The sequence below is a fragment of the Hibiscus syriacus genome, unplaced genomic scaffold (assembly GCF_006381635.1).
Source record: "Hibiscus syriacus cultivar Baekdansim isolate YM2019G1 unplaced genomic scaffold, ASM638163v2 tig00110793_pilon, whole genome shotgun sequence".
Classification (NCBI taxonomy): Eukaryota; Viridiplantae; Streptophyta; class Magnoliopsida; order Malvales; family Malvaceae; genus Hibiscus; species Hibiscus syriacus.
The window spans coordinates 389300-408165 of record NW_024062864.1 but is presented as its reverse complement, the minus strand read 5'-3'; the positions used below and the strand labels follow the sequence as shown (position 1 = coordinate 408165).

General features: G+C 35.9%; 2 protein-coding genes across 2 annotated transcripts in view; one reads left to right on the top strand and one right to left on the bottom strand.

Annotated features, from left to right (window-relative positions):
- Positions 1 to 102: 102 nt before the first annotated feature.
- On the top strand, positions 103 to 4377 carry LOC120141072 (acyl-coenzyme A thioesterase 8-like). Its single transcript, XM_039156012.1, has 8 exons — positions 103 to 182; positions 2041 to 2152; positions 2819 to 2881; positions 3242 to 3346; positions 3493 to 3549; positions 3791 to 3892; positions 4049 to 4097; positions 4191 to 4377. The coding sequence occupies exons 3-8, from the start codon at positions 2877 to 2879 to the stop codon at positions 4341 to 4343; spliced, it is 471 nt and encodes a 156-aa protein (XP_039011943.1). The 5' UTR covers positions 103 to 182; positions 2041 to 2152; positions 2819 to 2876; the 3' UTR covers positions 4344 to 4377.
- Positions 4378 to 8397: 4020 nt separating this feature from the next.
- LOC120141074 (BEACH domain-containing protein C2-like) overlaps positions 8398 to 18866 on the bottom strand; it is a 23317-nt gene continuing 12848 nt past the window's right edge. Inside the window, 21 exon segments of the mRNA XM_039156013.1 lie at positions 8398 to 8787; positions 8898 to 9020; positions 9304 to 10094; positions 11289 to 11658; positions 11832 to 11945; positions 12030 to 12126; positions 12213 to 12333; positions 12399 to 12483; positions 12695 to 12844; positions 13526 to 13642; positions 13719 to 13805; positions 13920 to 13988; positions 14071 to 14127; positions 14370 to 14453; positions 14591 to 14660; positions 15555 to 15700; positions 16544 to 17023; positions 17143 to 17280; positions 17367 to 17912; positions 18148 to 18342; positions 18587 to 18671. Of these exon segments, the coding sequence (XP_039011944.1) occupies positions 8710 to 8787; positions 8898 to 9020; positions 9304 to 10094; positions 11289 to 11658; positions 11832 to 11945; positions 12030 to 12126; positions 12213 to 12333; positions 12399 to 12483; positions 12695 to 12844; positions 13526 to 13642; positions 13719 to 13805; positions 13920 to 13988; positions 14071 to 14127; positions 14370 to 14453; positions 14591 to 14660; positions 15555 to 15700; positions 16544 to 17023; positions 17143 to 17280; positions 17367 to 17912; positions 18148 to 18342; positions 18587 to 18671 (4003 nt within the window). The 3' untranslated portion in view covers positions 8398 to 8709.

Below are 18866 nucleotides of genomic sequence, written 5' to 3'. Positions count from 1 at the left end.
TTTTACTCCACTGCGCAGCGGAGAGGTGAGACCGCCTTTGTAAACCCAATTGAAACTTTAAAATCTTTTCGCACCTTCGGAAGCTTATTTCTGTTAATCTCTTTCTTGCAGCGTCGGAGTTTTGTAGGAGATTTTCAGTTGGAGATGTTTGGTAGGTGAGAAAACACGTTGAAACTGTTATGGTAAGGATTGATTTTAATTTTTTGATTTTCTCTAACCATAATATATATATATATATATATATATATATATATATCTTTGTATTCTTTAAATAATATAATGTTATTTAATATATCAAATATAATCTAAAATTATAAAATATATTTATAATATTATATTTTAAAAAAGATATTTTGAAGTTAAAATATTAACGAGAGTATAAAAAAATTAATGAGAATAAAAAATTTACAAACAATTGTAATCAAAATATCAAATTTAATAAAATACAAAGCTAAGGGATTAAATAAAAAAAGAGTATATTTGTAAAAAATAATAAGAATTAAAGTTATATAGGCATTCTATAGTGGTACAAGACTATATGATCCAAATTTGGCAAAAATTCTAGACTTAAAATGAATGATGAATTGAAGAAAAAAGAAATCATGAAAAGTCGAAGGATTAAATTGAAAATTAAAAATTGTTATAAAAAAAGGAATTGAAAGCACATAGGTATTCTACAATGGTTTAGGAGCATGTGGTTCAAATTTAATAAAAGAAAAAAATAGACTTAAAATGAATGAATAAGGAAATCAGGGATTAAATCATAAAATTGTCAAAATAGTCGATGAATTTTTTTATTTTTCTTATGGTAGGGGATATTAATAGTAAGTGCCTTATCTGTGAGCATTATTGCAGTAAATGGATCCATCATACTTTCTTGGTTTTTAGAAATTCCCTACTGTTGATTTGTTCACAGTAACTAAATTTTTGCACGACACTATAATCCCACATTTTCAATCTTCATAACTCTTAACAGTTTGAAAATGTACAAGCTAGTAAATTTCATTCTCCATTCTCTATCTTCTTGTCATTTGGAAGGATATCCTAGTGTCACAGGGCTAGGGTTGAAACTAGCAAACCGTGCGGCCTTAGACTCGAAAATATGAATTGTGTGCCTAAGTCAGCCTTCAATTCGAATGAATAATGCCTAGAACGCACTTAGTCGGCTTAAAAGGGTATAACGGATTGAGTGGGCAAAAACAGAATAAGAAAAGGCTTAAGATGAGAAGATGTCAAGAGAGATTTGAGCCGAATGCTCGTGTTTATCTTATTTGTTATTTAAATCCGTCATGACAATTGAGGTTGAGAGAGCCTCTATTTATACTAGAATCCCCTTACAACTGACGGTGCCTTAGACATAAACTCCATTTACTCCGTCGACTAGGATTAAAAACAAAGTCCTAATACAACTTGGAAATCAGATTCTATCTTTTATTCTTGAATCTTAATCCCACTAGGTTTCTATTTACTTGATGAATTGGGTATCTCGAATTTGGGTCTTTTGGATGGCAGCAGGCACGTTTCGATTCTAGAAGGCTTTTAGGTTTTGATGTGTTGCTCGAAACTCCTCGGGCGCCTATGTTTGCATGGGTCTTGGACCTTGTTTTGTAGCCCGTGACACTAGCCTCCTGTACTTTTTAAATTGAAGTTAGATGCCATGACTCATGACCTGAGAGACGCAAATATTAGGTGCCATGTGCAAGTAGATAGAAAAAATATATATTTAACGCATTAACCTCTTTCATTTCTTAAAATGAAAAAAACATGCAATAAGCTGGATAAGCAATTTAGTTTCACTTTTAGGCTCCAAAAGATTATCAATTCAACCCTGTTGCTTACGATTTTTTCTTCGAAATTATGGTGGGGTGAAAAACATAGTAATGTTTTTGAACATCCTTCGTATCAAGAAAAACTAGTACCATGAATAAATCATAGCTTTTACATTGTTTTTACTTATTGAACTTTATCTATTAAATCACTGATTCATCTTGAGATTTTTCGCAATAGAAAATATTTATAGCTTTACTTACATTTTTACAGTACCTATAACATATCAAGTTAATCGTCTACGCGATGGTAGAAACTTTGCTACCAGTAGGTAGATGCAATACAAAAGGGAAACATCATATTCACATTATTAGCCTCCTTTCAGGTATGAAGTATCTTCTTCATTTTATATTCAAAGGCTCCCATCTGCTTTCCTAATTCTTCAATTTTTGACTCAATTAGTTTTTCATATGAGCTTGAAAGTTAAACAAATATTAAAAGGTAGGCATAACTGTTATATTATTGTATCTGTGAAGAACTATCATGGTCTGCTTCTTCATCTTCATGGAAGTCACTTTCTGTTATACTATATGTAGATTGGTATCAATGGGAAAAAATGGTACGAGTGATGGTTTTAAATAATGCTTAAGTAGACAAGCTCAACAATTCTTATTCTGTTCTTTCATGAAGGTGCCAATATTGCTTATTCTGTTCTTTTACCAAAGCATTAGAACACGAGTTGAGTTTTCCCTTTTTAACTTGTTAATAATCCAATTATTTTATCTATAAAAAATATGTGAAGAAGATATTACATTTTTAGGTGCAGAGGTACATGTTAGCTAATGATGAAATGTACTACAATATTTTATCCAGCAGCCTTTTTCTCCGTTTATTATACCTTTTTATAATGGTTGGTTGGTGTGCAATAGTATCTGGGTCTCGTTCTAGTAAACTTCCTGATCTGTTGTAATATATACTCACATGATAACTGCTGAATGAGTGGTAGTAGCATCTCAGATTACTTGTACTTTTGCATGTGTTGATCTTACAGAAAGAAGAAGAAGGGTTTGATCATCAAGAAGCAATGATGCCATGTGTGCCAGCTCCAGATGGGGTAACTAGCATATGCTTAAGTCTTTAACATTTCCAGTTATTTGGTGTGGTGAATAATTGGATATCAGCACTCACACCGATACTGTATTTTATTTACATTGTAATTTTACATTGTTCAAAACTTTAATATGATTTGAATACATTTGTTTCTTAACTCGTTTTAATCTACACTTTTACTTGGTTACTTCTTTGTTTTGTTGTAAACTTGACATCCCCCCCCCCCAACCCACCAAAAAAAAAAACTGGGTGAAAAAAAGGCAAAAACCGTATCTGATGGCCTTATATTTATGTCTTTGGATAGTGTGCTTTTTTTTTTAGTTTTGCCGTGTTATGTGCAATGCCTCACAATCTTCTGTTTCAGGAGTTACCGGAAAAAGGTGGCCACAACAAAATTTGTTCCTTGGCCGGTAGAGATAAGGTTTTGTGAACCTAACACTAAAACAAACCAGAATAAATCTGAGCCAAGGTTAGGCCTTTTTTTTGGTGTTTCATAATCTTAGCTTTTCCAATTCACTTGGAGTATATTTGTATGCATTAACCAATTTAGCTGCCACATTATCATTTTTCAGTTCAGTGCTATATCTTATTTGAGAATAATTTTTTGCTTTACAGTTTGAGGTATTGGTTTAGAGCCAAAGGAAAACTTTCAGATGACCAAGCTTTGCATAGGTCAGTGATCCCTTTAAATGCTAAATACTTCTTTTTTTGTCCATATATATACCTTTCTACTTTTGCTCTGCTCAAGACTTGGCAAAATTCTCGGAACCTTTTCTACATATAATGTAAGCTTACTTGAGGTTGTTTTGTCTGTGGCCATGTGGACACACGCTTGCACTCTACTTCCCCGTCTTACAAGAGAACTATAAGCAGATCAGGCTTTCTTATTTTGTATTGATTCTATATTTTGCAGATGTGTGGTGGCCTTTGCTTCAGATCTGATTTTTAGTAGTGTTAGTTTGAACCCACACCGAAGAACAGGTTTTATGTCAGCTCCCCTTAGCCTGGACCACTCCTAAGAATCTGCTGTAATCTTGCGCAATATAAACCATTCTTTTCGTCTGTGGCTCACCTATTCCACAACCCAAAGTTCATTCTCTCTTGCTTGCGTCTATATTTAGAAAATTTATGTACATACGACATTGTTTACTCTTTTGTTAATGTTTACCAGGATGTGGTTCCACAGGCAACTTAGGGCTGACGACTGGTTATTGTTCGTGGTATGTTTAAGATGAAGTCTATTCTCACGTATTAATTATGTTTGATTTTTGTATTCACTTCAGAAAATCGTTAATGGAACCAATGTCACGCAGATTTTAAGTCCTACATCTTGTGTCGCCCATGGCTTTGTTTCGGGCCAAATGTTCAACAGAAAGGGAGAGGTAATTAGTTTACCTTTTCTTTATCTCGTTGTTCCTTCTCTTTTTCCACCAATTCCCTTTGTTGTCGTACTTTGTGTATCTTGATTTGCAGCTCGTTGTATCATTGACACAAGAAGCATTGCTTAGGTTGCCTAGTCACCCAAATCTGTCGACTGTCTCAAAGCTTTGAACTGCAGTGTAATAATTTGATATTTGGCAATGTGTTAAGCTTTTTGATTAAACTTTAAGACCTTTTCCCTTTTAAGACTCTTCGACATAGAAAAATGCTCCCTCAGGTAAATGTTATTAGCAACAGCAACAAGCTTGTAGGTGGTCTTGCAATGGCCGCCCACTCCTAGTTAGAGATGCACAGAAGCCGGATTTCAATCCGATCCGGTGTTTTTCCCAACCTAAAAACCGGATTTTAAAAAAACCGGATCGGATCCTAACCGGTTTGGAGGGCCGGATGGTGTAACCGATTTCGGTTTGCAAAAAAACCAGTTTTTAAAAAAAAAAACCGGATTTTTTCGGATAAAAATCCAGTTTTTTTAAAAAACCGGTTTTTTATCCGGTTTGAAAAAAACCGGCTTTTAATCCGGTTAAAAAACCGGTCGTTCAATTTTCTCCCAAACCGGTTATACTATCCGGTTTTTAAATATCCGATCCGGTTTTAAAAAAATCGGTTTTTCCAAAATCCAGTTTCGGATATTTTTTAGGCAAAATCGGATATTCGGATTTTTTGTGCACCTCTACTCCTAGTATACTTCAACCACTTCATAACCTAAAAACTAAAAAGATCGTATATGAAGTCACAAAATCAACAGAAAATTTCATGAAACTCTATCAAACCCAAATTTAAACGTGAAAAAAAATCAACTTCCTACACAAAAAAATATATATGAACAAGAAATATAAAAGATATTTTTTCTATTCATGTTTCGGTTTAAGAAACATGCAAATTTTAAACCTGTAGAGAATAAAGAGAAACAATGGCAACATTCTGATTTTTCTAACTTTTTTTGCACGAACCAATTTATCTCAGTGGTTAAAGGAATTGTTATTATTTCTAGAGGTCACGGGTTCGATCAGATAACGACAATGGTGGTCGGAGAAGTATGAGAAAAAGTAGAAAAGAAATGAAGATAACGGAAACAGTTTGGGTTTATGCTATATCAAACAGTAGAGTATAAAATGAAATTTTACTTTTAATGACTTAAATTGAGATTGGATGATAAACCCATTACATTGTCTCGTTATATATATTGGTCAGAGTCAAACAAACTAAGCGAACAAACAATGAGCCAACAATCTACTAACAGCTAAGAGCTCAAAAACTCGGTTGATTTCACATTCTCCCTGTATTTTTTACTTTGAATTTCTTTGTAAATCAAACACATCCAATTAGCAACTATAAGATTAACGATCGTATATCATCTAATATTCACCATACTATTTCCAACTTCACTTTCAAAAATTTCACGGACTATCACGTACGTGTAGGCGATTTTGTTCTAACCGATTGATATCAGTTCTTAAATTTAATTTTTTTTTATGTTTGAAGTTATTCTCATAGCATGCATTAAAATTATATAATGATTTAACATACTTAAATTTATACATACAGCCATCTTTGATTCTCAAAATTGGCAATTAAAAACTATTCTAGAAAATTGAAAGGAAGATCCTTAAAATATTAATATCAAACACTTAAATTGGTCATTTAACTATATTTGACACAAACATTAAATTATTTCTGACATTTATATATTTTCAATAAAATTTAAATACATTTTTATTGAATAAACAGAAAATTAGACCAGCCCAATCTTATGCTTTAAAAGAAATGTTCCAAAGTCGTAATGAATTCAGATTAAACCTGCTAACTGCATCTGTACATTGATATGGAATAACTCAAAAATGGTGTAAGAGGAAAAGAGTGCCTCAAAATTTATTTAAATGATACTAAGTACAATACAACAATCAGTCATAACACACCTCAACCCAAAACTGACCAAACATATAAACCCACACTTAAACAACCAACAACACCCAGAAACTAACAAAATTACCCAGCCCCGAAAACACATGAATCACTCAATTCCTACTTTAGCCAACCCATCCGCCTCCCAATTGGTGGATCTCAAAATATGTCTAACAATAACATCATGTTCTATCACAACAGCAGCAATATCTTTCACCAATAACTTGAACAACAGAGTGCAACAACCCGGATTTTTGATCCACTCCAAAGTAGTAGAACAATCCGATTCTAGAATAAGCCTCCCCCTAGAATCAAAATCGGACTCCTCAAATAAGAACATACTCCTTTTAATAGCCAATAATTTAGCAAGGATAGGAGGCCCATGACCAATATTCTCTGAAAATGAACAGAGCAGCACACTGTCACTGTCCCTTAGCAAACCACCAATACCTCCTCTTGACCACACCCTTAACCATAGCATCGTCCACATTGACTTTGAAGAAGTCCGAAGGAGGAGGAACCCAACGCGCCAAGGAAGAACTAACCCTATTAGGACTCACATCAAAATCTACTACTTTTGGATTGCCCACTAAAGAGTCAAAAAAATTACCAAATCCGGAAATCTAGCTACAAACCATGATACAACCCTATATCTTACAAGAAAAAATAACAGCATTGAGTCCAACTTTCCTTTCTAAAAAATAATATATTTCCTACACTTCCAAACCGACCACATTACCCCCCTTGGAATGAAAGTCCAACTCGTCGAGCGCGGAACTATGTCTGCCCAAATAGAGATCAAAGCAGTCGGACTCTCCGGAACAACAAAGGAGACATTCCAAATGTGCAAAAATCTAGACCATAATCCCCAAACCACATCAAAATGGACAAATAAATGAGAAACAGACTCCAAGACTTAACACACAACAGACAAAGTGAATCTGCGATCCCTGCGACTCCACGCTTCGACAACTCTTCTTTAACCGCTAATCTTTGATGGACGATTAGCCAGACGGAAGTTTCCACTCGAGGTTGGGCTACCCCTAACCAAACGTTTTTAACCCAAATTGGATTAGCGGCCGACGTATCAAAAAATTTCCTAATACATGTCTTAGCTGAAAAAAACCCTCTTCATTCCCTGTCCAAACCCATCAATCCATCGCCAAAGGCGATAGTAAGAAATGACTCAGCATCGAATTGAGCACGAGCCATTGGTCCAACTCCCAATCGGCCAAGTTCCTTCTCATTTGTAGGTCCCAAACCCATCCTGACAAAGTATTTTCCCTGAAATCAATGGCTCCACCCCTTTGTTAACCGAGAGAGTGAATAACCTCAGAAATTGATCCTTTAATGGAGTCAAATCCAACCAAATGTCATGCCAAAACAAAACAGACTCTCCATTACCGAATTCTTAATTGCATTTAATTGCATATTATTCCTAATACATTCTCCAAAATCGTCACTTGAATAGAAATTCTTTACTATCCCTTTCCAAATCCACGAAGCACGATAGAAAATCGAATTATCTACCATAATTGCATTTGGATCCAAATTATTAACACAACATACAACCCTTTTCCACCACGAATCTTTTTCACATGCAAATTTTCAGCCTTTGAATCTCATTAACGTTTATTGTCCAAGTGTTGATTTAGAGAAAGAGGTGTTTTTCGGGGATCTCTTGTCTTTTACCAAGCAGCTCGACTATCCTGTGTCTTTGGATGGATATTTTAATGCGGTCTTATCGCAAGAGGAGAAAGCAGTCAGACTTGTGAATTTATTTTCCATGGGTTTATTCAGCGATTTTGTTTGCAAGGCGAATCTGATAGATCTTCCTTTGTCTAGAGGCTGATTCACATGATGCAATAACAGGGAATTTCCGACCTTTGTATGACTTGATTTTTTTTATTGGATCAAAGGTTTCTCTCTTTCATTCCTAAAGTTACCCAAAGCCTGCTCATGAGGCCAATTTCCAATCATAATGCTATTTTATTGGAGAATTGCGAAGTTAATTGGGTCCTAAACCATTTAGGATGTTTAACTAGTTGCGAAGTTAATTGGGTCCTAAACCATTTAGGATGTTTAACTACGTTATGGAGGAAATGATCATAGAAAATGATCATAAAAGCTTTGTTGGGAAGGTGAAGGGCTTAGTCTATATATTTGACGAACAAAAAGTGAAGGTCGCAAGCCTCGGAGTAGCTCATAAATCACAATGGTAATACTCTTACCAAAAATCAAATAAAAGAATCTGCCTAACAACCCTCCTTCCAAACGATATAGTAATAGGGTTGGTTCAATTCTGAATAGTAATACACATTTTACATATATGAACGGCACCTAGCGTTGAAACTCGCACTATTCACTTGGTTTTCTTCTTCCTTGAGGAAGAGACGCCCATGTTCTCGTAATATAGACTTGGGTGGCATTAATGCTGCATCTTCTATGATCATTTTCTAACCAATCAAGATTCAAAGGCTGAACTCAGGACTACGACTTTATCAGAGGACTGAGCCCTTCACCTTCCCAACCAAGCTTAAGCATCTGATCCACCACTTTCAAGCTCAACTACATATAGTAAGGACATAGTAAGATTTGAGTTCAAACATTCAATAAAACAACATAAGATTCATTCAAGTGCCGTTTAGTCCAAGGATTCAGAAGAGCATTTAACTTACGGCTGGGTCTGTGAAAATTATCAACTGCTTGTCTGCGGTTGAGACTAGAAGATTAGTGTTATCCTCGTTCAAAGCAAGAGCTGTGATGTCCTGTCCGTCTCCTAGCTCCAACACATGGAACACCTGCAAATGAAAGGTTTTAGCTAGGGCAATGTTTGAGTAACATGACTCTTGCATACACTTGGACAATCAGTAAAAGTGGAAAGAAAAAAAAAGCATCTTGTTCTTTCTGTAACACATACGAAACAGACCAGGTGGGTACCCGAATTGTAGGCATGCCATATTAAATGAAAATTTTCATCTCAACATTGTATATGGCAAAAAGAGGAGAAAAGTTGCCACATTCATTATGTCCCGGAGGTATAGATGGGGTATAATAGGCATCTGTTTAAAAATCTTATTTTACCTTTAGTGTTTGCAGATTCAGAAGGCAAATTGAAGGAGATGGAATATCTAATCTGTTGCTTTTGTTGGGGTCTTCCGACTCAAGATCCAAATTATCAGCCACAGGTTTCTTCAAACTTGAGTCCTGGTTGCTATTGTACCCTCCATTGTTGCCCAAAGATGAGTTCATTCCAATTAAAGCGCTCTTACCATCCACAGAAATTTCCATGCAACTAACACCACCCAAAGAAGGAAGTTGTGCTCTTGCAACCAGAATACCGTTGACGGTGAATGTGCTGAGAGTGTGTCGAGATTGATTCCATGTCAAAATGATTCCCTCAGATGAAAGGCAGACAGAATCAGCTTCTACACCAGTAAAACGTCTCATCAAGCGACCCCTTTTTATAGAATGCAACAGAACATCTGATGAACGGCTACATGAAACAGCAACACCCAGATCCGAACTGACACAGCAACAAAGAATTTCACTTTGATGACCCCGAAGGACATGTATGGGACCTTCTATCCGATGCCTTCTGTTTTTGTCTGCCAAGGTGTTCGCTAAAGTACCACTACTATTTGAGGTTGATGTGCTAGTGGAAGCAGTTGGCTCTGATGTGCTGCTTGAGCGGGAGGAAAATGCCCTATGTATCCTCCAAAGTATCACAGTAGTGTCCCAGGATCCTGTCACGAGATAGTTACTATCTGGGGATAGAGCAAGGCAAGTGACAGGAGCACAGTGCCCAAAAGCCGTTTCTATCGTTTTTGCTCCATCAGATGACAAAAGCTTAATACTATTATCAGCATGTCCACCTAGTTAAAATCCAGAAAGTACATAAGGAGGGAACAACACAAGAAATACATATATTCATGCCAGCTGGATTAAAAGCATATGACGGTCATTTATGACCAGATAATCGAGTTTCAAAAGTCACCAGGTGCTACAAAACAATAAGAAAATGGTTCGAGCAGCCAAGCAAAATCAAAATCCTCCAAATATATTTCATTACACCATTCCCCTAGACTAGATATTAATGAAAATATTCAGAAGTGGTGGATATATTCTTTTTGAGCAACTTCACCCTAAATGTTTAAATATTGAACAGCAGCAGCCGATCTCTTAGAAGTTCACAATATTAGACTGAAACTTTAATCATCGTCATAAAACAAAGTTGTCCAGCAGTGGATCAAGAATCCGGGGTCATGCCCCCATTTGTTTCTATCCTTGGTGAATGATATAGTTGCGTTATTGGCAAGAAAGGATATTATTATTAAGCATATTTTGAGGGCGGCAAACTGGGAAGCTGATAAACTAGCTAAAGATGGGATAGGGTGATTCTTTGTTTATATTGGTTGTGTTGTTTTGTAGGAAATGTAATTTCCTGTGTTGTAAGGTTTTGGAGTTAAGTCTTATGTTCTTCAGTTGGAGGTTGTGGAGTCTGTTATGCTCTACCTATGTATTATGGTTTAATGAATAAAATTTTCTAGGCACTCTTTTCCTTCTTCCTTGATCCTTCATGTTTCTGACATAACATGGAGGGCTAGAAGGGTTTTTTTAATGAGGCCTACTCTTCTATCAAAAAAAAAGTTGTCCAGCAGTATCGTATTGCAATGAAATCTAAAACTTAAAACTTAATATTTATGAGTCAGCGTAGGTTTGCAAATCCCTTCATTTACCCAAGAATGAACAAAGGTTTGTTAGAGACATCTATATGCACATTTTTAACAGCAATCCTAGTAAATAGGTTAACCAGAAAAATGTATAACAATGAAAGTTCAATTCAAGCATATAAAAGTACCCTTCAGAGTTCTGACAGAGATGCCTTCATGAAGCATCTTTCCAAGTAATGACTACTATGACAAAAGAAAGGATCCTAATGTGATACAGAATTAGCAAAAGAGAACTTAGCAAATTCTAAGCAAGTATCGCAAAGAAAGATTTCTGATTTAGGGTTCATAAGGGGAAAAAGTCTGGCAAAATAATATTAGGAATAGGTTACCACTTACCAGTGATAATTTCTTTATCACATGTGATGGAAACAATAGATGAACTTCTGATCCCAGATGAAGCAAATGCTAGTGCCTGAGGAAACTGCCACTCATCAGAACCAGAGCCTCCTGACCCTTTGAACATTCTTCTAAGAGCTCCACCAGCAGAGCTTGTTGTTGGCTTTCCATGTTGAAATAGAAACGGAGCTCCCTGACCATCGGGAGTGTTAGGCTGCCACTTGTGCTGTGCAATATGAGCTGCTGGTGCTTCTGTGTCAACAATTAAGACAGCATCTGAAGATGCGTGAATAGCAGCTGCAGGCAAATTGCAGCGTTCAGGGCTTGGGACCGCATATGGTTTGACTTCACTTGGGTTCCGAAAGATTGTCTGACGTTAAATGTTAATTAGATCAGTTTTAACATATTCATTTTCACATAAACGTTTGGCATTACAGAAAGGACCTCTTATTAGATAAGATGAAAAGTAGTCGCAATAAAAGTTACACATGATATTGCATCATTGCTAAAACAGAATGGAAGAAATGAAAATGGAATTGCTACCTGCAAATGAAGAACCTCTGAAAGTGGCATCTTCTTCATGTGAGGAACAGTAAGAAGTTGAGATGGAGTCTGTCCAAAATAAGCAATCTGGTCTTGAGTAGCACGCTGTTGTACCTTTTATTTACATGCACACATAAGATAATTCAGGAAAAATTTCCGAATAAACATTAGGAAAACAAAATAGCAAATCGAACTCACTGGATCAAAGATCTTATCAATATCGACAGTTCCTTCATATGTAATGTAAAAGAACATGTTATTAGCCGATATAGCTTCCTTGCCTCGTTGCTTATACCTGAACAATTATTAAGGATATCATATGAAGATTACAGAGGAAAAGGAAATCTACTTAGGGAAGGAGAGGAAGTAAAGAAAACAAACCCAAATATGAGGTCAATCCATTCATGCAAGTGTGCAGATACATGATCACTCTCAAGAGCCATTCGATGTTTATGAATGAAATCAACTGAGCTTTGAGCCCATGGTGGGAGTTTTACAGAATCTGAATGTTGAAAAATAAAATCAGAACTTCTTCAAATAATGAAAAGAAGGCACTCGGGTACATACCTAGCTTTCCTCCTAATTGTGTTGTTCCAAAGTCAATTGAATTCTCATTGGTTAACATCTCAGGAAGGTAAAACAGCTCAGGAACCTAACATTAAATCAATGAAAATCAATAAATACAACGGAAAGACAAAAAAAATCAGATAACCTATTGAAGATTTCAAAAGCACCCAAAGGCCAAAGCAGATCATCAAGATGGAGATAAGCACAATAACAGTGTTTAAGAAAAAACTGTTCATAATTCTTTCCATAAAAGAAGTTTGATGCCCTCATTCCAAAGATAAAAGAAAAACACGAACCAGTTCCTTCACGTCACTCATGTCCTCAAGAACTCCATTCCATGTAGCACCAATGTCGAAAAACATCCGGTCTGCATGGTCAAATTTTCCACCTTGCAGCTGAATTGAAAGGGTTGTAAATGGCTCAACTCTAACAAGATAATATAATACCTGCAAGAAAACACCAGATACAACACAGAGCTTATAGTAAAGAACATGCATTTACAGGTCAAAGTACAATAGCAAATTTTTCTTAATTCACTGATTGCCATAAAAAAGATTTTTTTACTGAAAACAATGAAAGAATGCGATTAAAGAATAGATCACAAGAAATTAGAGGCAAGGAGATCCATCCGGCTATCACTTATTTCAAGTGGGTCCTTGCAAATAATTCCAAGGAGAGAAGTAAATGATGCTGAAACTAATAGTAGTACTACTTTTGAAATGAAGCAAACAAAATAATGAAATAGCAGAAGCACAATGCAACCGTAAAATTTCAAGCAATTGGAACAATAAAGGAGATAAACTACAGCTTTGAGGTGCACAGAAAGTAACTAGTCGGCTCTATAGAGGGAATTAGTCAATCTAGCAAAACACAATTTTTAAGGCTGACAGAAGAATAATAAAACAGAAAGACAGCAGAGAATGCAATTTAACTTCTAAAGACAAACACTCAATAGGCAACATATATGCAAAAGTATACAAATTTCCCCGGTATCATGCAGAAACAAACTCAAGAAATCAACCTTCATCTATTGCAGGGATACATCCAACAGTGCCCCCAGTTCAAGAAATTAAAATAAACACTAAAAAAAGTACACCCACAGATGTTAGACACAATAGTAAACATACAGTTCCAGCACTTGAATAATGTGATCCATAATGAAACTTGGGGATGACTGGGTCATCGAAGCTGGCATATCTCTCTTGAAATTTCTTCAGCCGTTCTGGATTTAATGCCCCAACAGGCTGCAAGTACATGAAGTTATAATGACAGAAAAGGATAGTGTAGATATAAAGTCACAGCAAAATTAAATCCAGCTACCTTCGAAAGATCTCGGAAAGCACTAGGATCAGAAAGATCTAGACTCTTTGAACTGTAGTCGGAAAGAATCCATGGGAATACTGGATACTGTAAGTAAAAGGGAAAGGAAAGACGGACACAGAAAATGTAGCTTAGTGATATAACACAACCACAAAAAGAATGAGTGATTACATCAAAATGCAAATTCGGAAACAATCTCACCTGAGTTATGTCATTACAACTACGCCCAGCCAATGTATTTAGCTGCATTAAATATTCAAAATTGCTGATCTGCAGGGGGGTTGCAACTTATTCAGTGGTTATACTGCTTATTTATTACATATGAATTACACATGTATAGTATAACATATACCTCCCATCTAGCCCAGCGCTCCATTAATTGAGTTCTTTTCAGGAGTTGTTCAGGTCTCTACAAAAGAAAATAAATATCTGTAAATTAAGCAACATGAAGAAAAATTGAATCTTTGTAGCAGCAGCTGAATATTCACCCTTGGATACCTTGAAATGAACAAAAATTTGAAGGCATAAAATATCTGTAAATTTCCACTCTTCACAATTTAAATAAAACGATATTCACTAGGTATATATGTGCACACAAGTTAGGCCTTTCTAAATAAATATATATAGAAAAAATCCAATCAAAGTGCAAACCTGAGTTGCAAGATAAATGTTGTTTAAATGAGGAGGTCGTGCTTGAACAATAGCTCGATAAGAATTTCTTCTGCCCTCAGAACTCTACACCATTTTTAAAAAAAGTACAGAACAAAAGGAAAGCCAAAGATTAAGAGGTACATACAACGACAACAACCATTAAAAGCATATTTTTTTAATCACAGTAAAAAATATTGAAGGTGAATCAAATAGGAAAATACCCCAAAGTCAAAGAAGAAGTTAGAACGATCGACCATAAACAGCTCCAGAGCACTTCTTCTTAGGAGATATCTATGGTAAAGATAAAACCAGCAAAATGAGGTGCATAGCAGATGCTAAAGCAAAAGCAAAGTTAGGAGATGAGGACATAAAACGCTACAAATTCAACAAGGATATTTTAAAATGCTACACATTCAGCAACAAGGAAATAATGTTATGCATTACTGTGCACAATGTAACATTAAATCTCTTAATATTAATCAGCAGTAAGAACACGGAGTGAAGACCCGGAATTCATTGTATAATTAATAGATTCTTCAATCAAACAACATCCTCATGGTCACTATATATCCAGCTGTTGCAGTATGGTGGGAGATATTCACATTAACATGTTTAGAATTGAGGAATTTGTAGAAACTTTCTGGATGTTAGCAAGCACAATAAGATGCAGAAATTAAAGACATTTCACAAAAACCCTAAAATGCCATCTCTTCTCATTCCATGTTCTGCAGGCAATTTTGTTTACAAATATGTGCCTGCATGCTTGTTAATATGAAATCAAGGATGGTTCCCAATAGGGACGGATGCAGGATCTTAAGCTAGGGGGTGAACTTCTAAAAATTTTAGGAGGGGGTTAACTTATAAAATTCTAGGGGGGCAAAAACAGATTATCAATTGAAAATACAAAGAAGATATCTAAAATATATACTAATTTGAAATTTTTAGGAGGGTGACCGCCTCCACCCACCCACTCCTTCGGTCCATCCCTGGTTCCCAATATCTACACATACTTCGTCTGACGGTAATGATCCTTACAAACTAACTAGCATGTCAAATAACAAAAGTTGTAGCTTGTAGCTCAAAGCCAATAACCATAACAGGGATGTTTAAATCTTATAAAGCAAGCATGAACAAATATTAGAATAAAGTCTAACAATAACATAATTCCTCACTATAACTTCACACCTTCGGCTATACATTTGATGAAGAGATGTCATCGACCAACTACGGTCTTTTTCATCATTTTTCACATCAGAGTTGTCTTCTGAACCATCCATCGATATGTTGCTTTCAGTTTTATCAACTACAAAATTTATTTTCTTTGTGGTTACCTGGAAAAAAAAGGGGCATGAATCTTCTTTTCTTGTATGGGTTAACATACAAATATAAGAAAAAGTTGCAATAAATTCACAGTTATGGTTTCCATTCATGTTATAGAACATGTACAAAGAATCTCTTTTATACTAAACTAATATATAAAACTAGCAGGGGAAATCAATCAGGATTATAAGTCATATAGAAATCCTTTTGTTCACATTTCACAATCTGAAAAGAAAGCAAGAGAGTAAAACTAGCAATTCAAACAAGGGCTGTGCCAATTCACCCAAAAGCATTATAGGGAAAGTTTCCTAAAATTCTAAGGTGGGGTCCGTATATTCCAGATAGATCACTCCATTTTTTGTCATACAAGTAATCATCTTATAGAAAAGTTGGCAATTAAACTGCATAGTTCATCAAGTTTTAGAATTAGGCAATTAGCTTTTGCAACTCATGTAGACAAAGACGATCAAATCTTAACCACCAGAAAAGATAGCATGCAATCCTCATTTAAAGGCATTTAACAAATATATTCCATTTAAGTTAACATGTTTTTCCTAATAAACGGAACAAGCAACTCTTCCCTCAATATTCAGGAAAAGTTAAATGGTTCAAATCAACAGCCAACCTTCTGGATCCTATTATGAGTTGAATGCAAACATGTCAACCTAACTAAAGAAATATGACCCAAAGTTTTTGAGAAATTGAGCATCATAAATCTATAATATAAAAAGGCTTTAAGCAATCATCTAGGAGATGGCACTACAGTTAAAAAGATCGCAATCAGAAATATAGAGCCCATTTTGAGCAACAAGATCACAAGAGAAAGGAATTTAACTGCAATTTTAAAAACTTACTTGAAAGGTTCCTTGAATAACCCTCAGTGGTCGAACCATGGATGAAGGGAGTTCAAACAAAATTCTTTCGTCAAGTTCACTAGGAACATACCCCGGAGCAACTGCAGTTGAACTCTGGACCGAGTCTTGTTCATTGGCAAGTTTAGTTTCATCAGGTTCTATGGATTTCTGCAAGGTTTGCTCAGTTATTCCAGAAATCCTTGGCTGATCTTCCCCGCTTTGCTTATTTTCATAGCCTCTGCTATCTACGTTATCCATTTCTGGACGTTCATCATCTTCATTCACTAACACTGTTGAGATTGCTTCTGCTGCGAGGATAGGAGTATTAGATGAGCTTATGACATCCTCTTGATTCTTTTTGGCATCATTTTGATCCTCAAAATCAGCAGCAGCACCAAAATGATCTGTCCCTGTGTAATTCCGTCTCAAAAAGGTCCTCATCCTTGAAGAACTTTCCATAAAGTCCAGCTTCCAGAAAACCTAGATATTCCATAAAAGGAAAAGGAAAATATTCAAAAAGGGACGAAGATAAAAAAAATCAGTTATATAGCAACATAACCATAAACTAGAAAAGAAAAAAATCTCAGAACTTCACATGCCTGACTAGGAATTTGCTCTAATAACGGCCCAAAGAGACATTTTGTATCTAACAAGCAATGAATAAGTTTGCGCCATGCACGAATCCCAGTGAATACTCTGTGCCGTGCAATTAAATCAACTTGTGCACGCCTATCAACCTGGAGAAAAAGGTAGATAAGCCTATATCAACAACTTTTATTGTGAGCCAAAAAGACAATGATCATGATAAATAGCCATAACAAACCTCTGATCGCTGAATGTTTCTTGCTAAAGCAAAACTTGCAACAAGAACGGCAATATATTTATAGGACAAAGCATTAAAATCTTTCCCATAGACTGCTTTTGTATCAACGGGATGCAGACATTCCAACCACGCAACAGCCATGGCTTCAGAATCATTCCATTGTTTCACACGCTCCATATCACTAGTATTCCTACGCTGAGCAGAAGTAGCCATTGCAACAGCACTGAGACCTCTTCCAGAACCAATCTTTGCATTGCGTTCAAGATCACGTGCGGCGACCAATGCAGCGGCCTTTGCAGATGCCTTATCTTTGGAAGATGTTGGTGAGTTGCTAGGCATGTCCAGAGGTTTGTGAAAGCTAGAAAATTTTTGCAGCTTAGTAGTTTGACTACGCCCAAGTTTTGAGGATTCATTTTTATGCCGCGGGTCTGTTTGAGCGGGAATTTCTCCTCCACTAGCACCAGCAGCAATCATTGCCAATGCCATTGCAGCTGGTGGTGATGCAAAAGCAGCTGCCCATGATGTAGAGATCATTGCAAGCGCTGCCTGAAAAAAAAACTAAAATTAGAGAATCTTAAATAATGAACCAATAACAAAAGGACAAGAAGATGTGAATAAATGTATAATAAGGTCAACAAGAAATTCTGAAAATTATCCTTAAGAATCAAGGCATAAACACTTTTGCAGGACATGGAATTAAGACTGCTAACACTAGGAAAGACAGGTTTGAACCCTAAAAGAAAAATCAAATTAGGAGTAAATAATAGTGATATGTAGCAACCTCTAACGGCAGCGCATCAGCAGCCAAAGCACGATCATCAACATTAAGAGGATTCAAACCATCAGCAGTAGCAAGTTCATGAATTCCTGCCAAAAGTGGTCGCCACCTCCTCAAAACAGCAACAAAAGGTGGTACAATGGCCTCAAGATACCGTTTTCGAAGTGGCTTTCTGTCCCTCCCAACAGCATGCCATACCTGCAGTACACATTTATTTCACAGTAAAATATCAACGAACAGCCTAGAAATCCACAGATAACATAGGAAGGGACAAAACAAAACTAAATGCTCCATTATGATTTCAGATAAAATGAATATGATAATACATGAGAACATAGCAATGAAAAAAAAATATTGCTATGCCACAAAAGAACTAAACCATTAAAACAAATAAAAAATTGTTTGCTGCTTTTCACAGTAAGCCGATTCAGTTAGAACTAACCTCAGAATAGAGAACACAGGATGCTACCAAAACTCTCTGTCTCTTGGAATCAGAAATTGGCATGTTCAGAATAGGAGAAAGGACACTGCACATAATATAAATGAATTAAGTTCTGAAATTCCTAGTGCACGAGTCTGGGAAATAAAGTGGAAATATTATTGCACTATGCAGTTATAGAGCACCAAAGCAGTTTTTAGATCAGGCACTTTAGTGCATAATGATGGACACTTATCTGTCATTTATGGTTTTATCAATTTAGATTCTCTGTTTAACTTACCTC

What these genes read in the sequence shown, in the direction of transcription:
- LOC120141072 (XM_039156012.1), top strand. An exon ending in GATGACCAAGCTTTGCATAG is followed by an intron (nt 3,550 to 3,790) that starts GTCAGTGATCCC and finishes TATATTTTGCAG; the next exon opens with ATGTGTGGTGGCCTTTGCTT. An exon ending in ACGACTGGTTATTGTTCGTG is followed by an intron (nt 4,098 to 4,190) that starts GTATGTTTAAGA and finishes AATGTCACGCAG; the next exon opens with ATTTTAAGTCCTACATCTTG.